This window comes from Molossus molossus, unplaced genomic scaffold, assembly GCF_014108415.1.
Source record: "Molossus molossus isolate mMolMol1 unplaced genomic scaffold, mMolMol1.p scaffold_m16_p_10, whole genome shotgun sequence".
Classification (NCBI taxonomy): Eukaryota; Metazoa; Chordata; class Mammalia; order Chiroptera; family Molossidae; genus Molossus; species Molossus molossus.
The window spans coordinates 57,861,608-57,865,745 of NW_023425345.1; the positions used below are offsets into that span (position 1 = coordinate 57,861,608).

A 4,138-nucleotide genomic window follows, 5' to 3' on the forward strand; every position below is an offset into this window, starting at 1 on the left:
CGGCCGGGAGAGGCGGGACGGTGGAGATGGCCTGTCGGCGCCCTCTGGGCGTCGGTATTTGTCGCCTGGCAGCTGGGGTCCTCTGGACTGTCGCCCCCGGCGGAGAAGGGGAGTTTCCCGGGCTCGGGTCTCTGCGGTCATCCTCGGGAAGAAGCGCGGAAGCGAGTGGGCGGTGAGAGGCGGAGCCAGGGACGCGGGGGGCGTGGACGCGGCGGGTTTTGGAAAGGCCCCAAGTTAATGAGGCGTGCGCCGGCGGCTGAGCGCCTTTCAGAGCTGGGCTTTCCCCCGTGCTGCGGGCGCCAGGAGCCGCCTTTTCCGCTGGGTGTCACTCGGGGGTGGGGGAGATGGCCCATTCAAAAGCGCCGCGAGGGGGCCCGGCCAGTGCCCTTCAGTGAGCGCTCGCAAGAGGACGGCAGAGGCCCGGCGGCTCGCAGCTCCGGGACCTTGTGGCGCATCAGGACGCGGCTGCCCCTCTGCCGGGACCCCGGGCCGCCGCCGCTCTGCTTCCTGCGCGTTAGCCTCCTCTGCGCGCTCCGGGCGGGCGGCCGCGGAAGCCGCTGGGGCGAGGACGGAGCGCGGCGGCTGCTGCTGCCCCCGGCCCGGGCGGCGGGAAGTGGAGAGGCCGAACCGAGCGGCGCCCCCTCCTATGCCGAGAAGATGTTGGAGAGCAGCGGCTGCAAGGCGCTGAAAGAGGGTGTGTTGGAGAAGCGAAGCGACGGGTTGCTGCAGCTCTGGAAGAAAAAGTGTTGCATCCTCACTGAGGAGGGGCTCCTGCTCATCCCGCCTAAGCAGCTGCAACACCAACACCACCAGCAACAGCAACAGCAACAGCCTGGGCAGGGGCCGGCCGAGCCGTCCCAACCCGGAGGCCCCGCCGTGGCCAGCCTCGAGCCGCCGGTCAAGCTCAAGGAATTGCACTTTTCCAACATGAAGACCGTGGACTGCGTAGAGCGCAAGGGCAAGTATATGTACTTCACTGTGGTGATGGCCGAGGGCAAGGAGATCGACTTTCGGTGCCCGCAGGACCAAGGCTGGAATGCCGAGATCACGCTGCAGATGGTGCAGTACAAGAATCGCCAAGCTATCCTGGCGGTCAAGTCCACGCGGCAGAAGCAGCAGCACCTGGTCCAGCAACAGCAGCCGCAGCTTCAGCCCCTGCCCCAACCCCAGCCCCTGCCCCAGCCCCAGCCCCAGCCCCAGCCCCAGTGCCAGCCCCCGTCCCAATCCCAGCCTCAGCTCCAACCCAAGCCCCAGCCGCTCCATCCGTATCCGCACTCGCACCCGCACCAGCATCCGCATCAACTACCGCACCCGCACCAACAACCGCTTTCGCAGCAGCACGGCCACCGGCTTCTCCGCAGCACCTCCAACTCTGCCTGAAGGGGGCAGCACCCGGGCAAGACAAGGTAAGGTCCCGGCAACTCCGGCTACCGAGGGCCACGCGAAGGAGGTCTCGGGGCTGTTCCGAGGAGTTGGAAGCGTGTTCATGTGGTTGGCTCTTGGGTGGAAAAATAAGAAGTTATTTCAAGTTTTTCGGTAGGTGGAAAGAAGAGAAGCAAGCAGGAGCCAGGAGAGACCGGGCAGAGAGGGGAGGGTGTGGGACTCAGGCCAGGCAAGGAGGCCTGGTGGACCGCCACCCTGCCCACCCTGCCCTGCACAGGTTCAGTGGTGTGCACCCCAGCGGCACCACTGGCTCTTGCCGTGTCTGGGCACACGAAGGAGCGACCCTGGTATCTTAGCGAGCACCTCTTTGTCCGCCAGACTGCCCGAAGAGAACTGGGTCTTGGAGGAATCTGAGCCACCTGCTTCATTCCGTGTCCTTTCTTTCCAGGTTTTGAGGACTTGAGGAAGTGGGACGAACACCTTTCTATTGTCTTCACCTGGATCGAAAACAAGTCTCCCTGCCCTGCACCAGATCAAGTAGTTTGGACATCACCCGATTGATAACTTGTGTTCCCTCTTAGTTTTCTGCATACTCTTCATCACAATGCAGGAAATAATTTCAAGTCCAGAAGGCTTTATTTATGAACCTTTGAAAGGACCTTCCAGTGTGGTGGACCTTCTAGGATCGATGATGTACTGTAATTTTATTTTAATGTATTTTGATTTATGATTATTTATTAGTTGTTTTTTAAAAAAAATATTTGTTCTAAGACATTTCTGAATGTAGGCCATTTTCCAAAAAAGGAACTTTATTTTCAAAAACATTTCTCTAGTAAGTTCTAATCTTGGCAAGGAAAAAGAGGTGGTGTAGGGGAAGGCACTAAAAATTCATTCATATATTTCTAGGGCATTTTCAGAACCCTGACACTCATTGTTATGCCAGGTGGTTGAAATTAAACTCTGTGATATAACTTTTTTTTGAGGGTTTTTTTTCCTCCTTAGACATATATGTTGTGTAGAAGTATAAAGAAGCTAAATATTCAGAATTGTGTAATTATGAAAATCTAATTGTTTTTCTAAAAGGAAATAAGTAGTAATGATATCTAATTCAAAATATTTAAAGCACACCCAACTGATGGCAGGATGATCTGGAATGTGTGGTAGGGCTGGGTCTACTGAAGGAAAAACCTTGCTTATATCATCTGTGAAGGGTTGAATGAAGAGATTTCTATGGTTTCTGATGATAAATGCATTAGGTGTTTCATTTCAAAAAAAAACCTAGTAGGGGAAAAGAGAATCATTCAACTTGTTAGAGAACATATTTGTTCTCTAACACACTAGAGATTGCCCTTCTCCAAGGGCTTTTGCACACTTTACTTGAACCACATTTTCTTACTTTAGTCTAGAAGCATACCCTAGAATCTTAGAGTTTAAAAGTACAGTGTGTGATTATTTCACATAACTCTTCATTTTCTTACTGCAAATAATGTTGGTCAGAGAAACAGCTGTTTTGCTTTTTATTGCTCTGTGAGAAATTGGAGGGTTATAGGTTTTGTTGTTAGGTTAACTAAACTCAGAAATTGAAAAAGGAAGGACTGGATAAACACCGGATTTTCAGTGGCAAAACAACCCCAGTCTTGTTTCGGCAGCTACTTGTTCATGAGGGCTTGGGGTGGGGGTGTGCTTTTAAAGGTAGAACAAACACTCTTCTGTGTTAAATCAAAAGGATGGTCACAATCCACAAGGGCAGATGTGACTTCAGTTTAAAACGAACCATAGATGATACAAAATCCTCTTGGGGCTGAAAATCACTTCCTATCTGCATGGCTTTACTAATAGGTCTCTGTTTCCCATTATCTTATGTAAAATCTTGATCAGTATTTTTCCAGCATCCAAACTGGAAAGGTCAGTATTAGGTCAATGCTAAGTTCTAGAGAGTCAAGAAATGAAAACAGAATTTTATGCTAGAGATGTCTTTATTCTCCCTCCATCTAGAAAGGAGTTGCCTGGTCAAATTACTTTTTAATGCAATGTTTAAATGATGGAATTTTGAGGCCATAACTCCAATCCAAAAACCTGCGTAAATGGCAGACAGAACTCAAGTGGACTCCCACTTTCAGTGGCTATTTAAGTTGTGGCTGTGAACATATGCTGCAAAGGTTTTAAAGATCATATATATAGTATGTGTACACACACACACACACACACACACACACACACACACACACAGCATGGGCAGCTCAGAAAGCCAAATCTAAAGAGTTCTTAAACCAAGTTTGATTTGGCCTGTTTGGAGCCCCTACTGTACTTTAGATGATACCTCACTGTACTGGTGTTTTAATATACGTAGATCATATAACCCCTATTAAACCACAGCTTTTTTCCAGAAAGAAGGATTTTTTTCTTTCAAATTCCTGTGCTATAAAAAAAAAAAGATAATATTCACACCAAGTACTTTTAAAATTAAGATTCATGTAGAACTGTTTGCTTATATATAGGCTCAGTACTGGCTGGTGGAATTTTTTCCCCACAATGTCTACGGTTTTTTTTTAGTTTTTTTTTTTTTTCTTTATTAATTTGAGAGAGACAGAAAGGAAGAGGGAGAGAGAGAGATAGAAACATCGATGAGAGAGAACATCATTCGGCTGCTTCCTGCATGCCCCCCACTGGGGATTGGCCCACAACCTGGGCATGTGCCCTGACTGGGGATCGAACCAGCAACCTCTTCATGCTTGGGTCGACACTCAACCACTAA

The 4,138-nt window shown here is 49.8% G+C and overlaps 1 protein-coding gene across 1 annotated transcript; it reads left to right on the forward strand.

Annotated features, from left to right (window-relative positions):
- Positions 1 to 237: 237 nt before the first annotated feature.
- Positions 238 to 3,791, forward strand: PHLDA1 (pleckstrin homology like domain family A member 1). The gene is made up of 2 exons (XM_036251994.1): positions 238 to 1,406; positions 1,832 to 3,791. Exon 1 carries the CDS (start codon positions 238 to 240, stop codon positions 1,378 to 1,380), a length of 1,143 nt encoding a protein of 380 aa, XP_036107887.1. The 3' UTR covers positions 1,381 to 1,406; positions 1,832 to 3,791.
- Positions 3,792 to 4,138: the final 347 nt, after the last annotated feature.

Bases quoted from the DNA above. Each gene is read 5' to 3' on its own strand.
- PHLDA1 (XM_036251994.1), top strand. From the start codon at position 238: ATGAGGCGTGCGCCGGCGGCTGAGCGCCTTTCAGAGCTGGGCTTTCCC.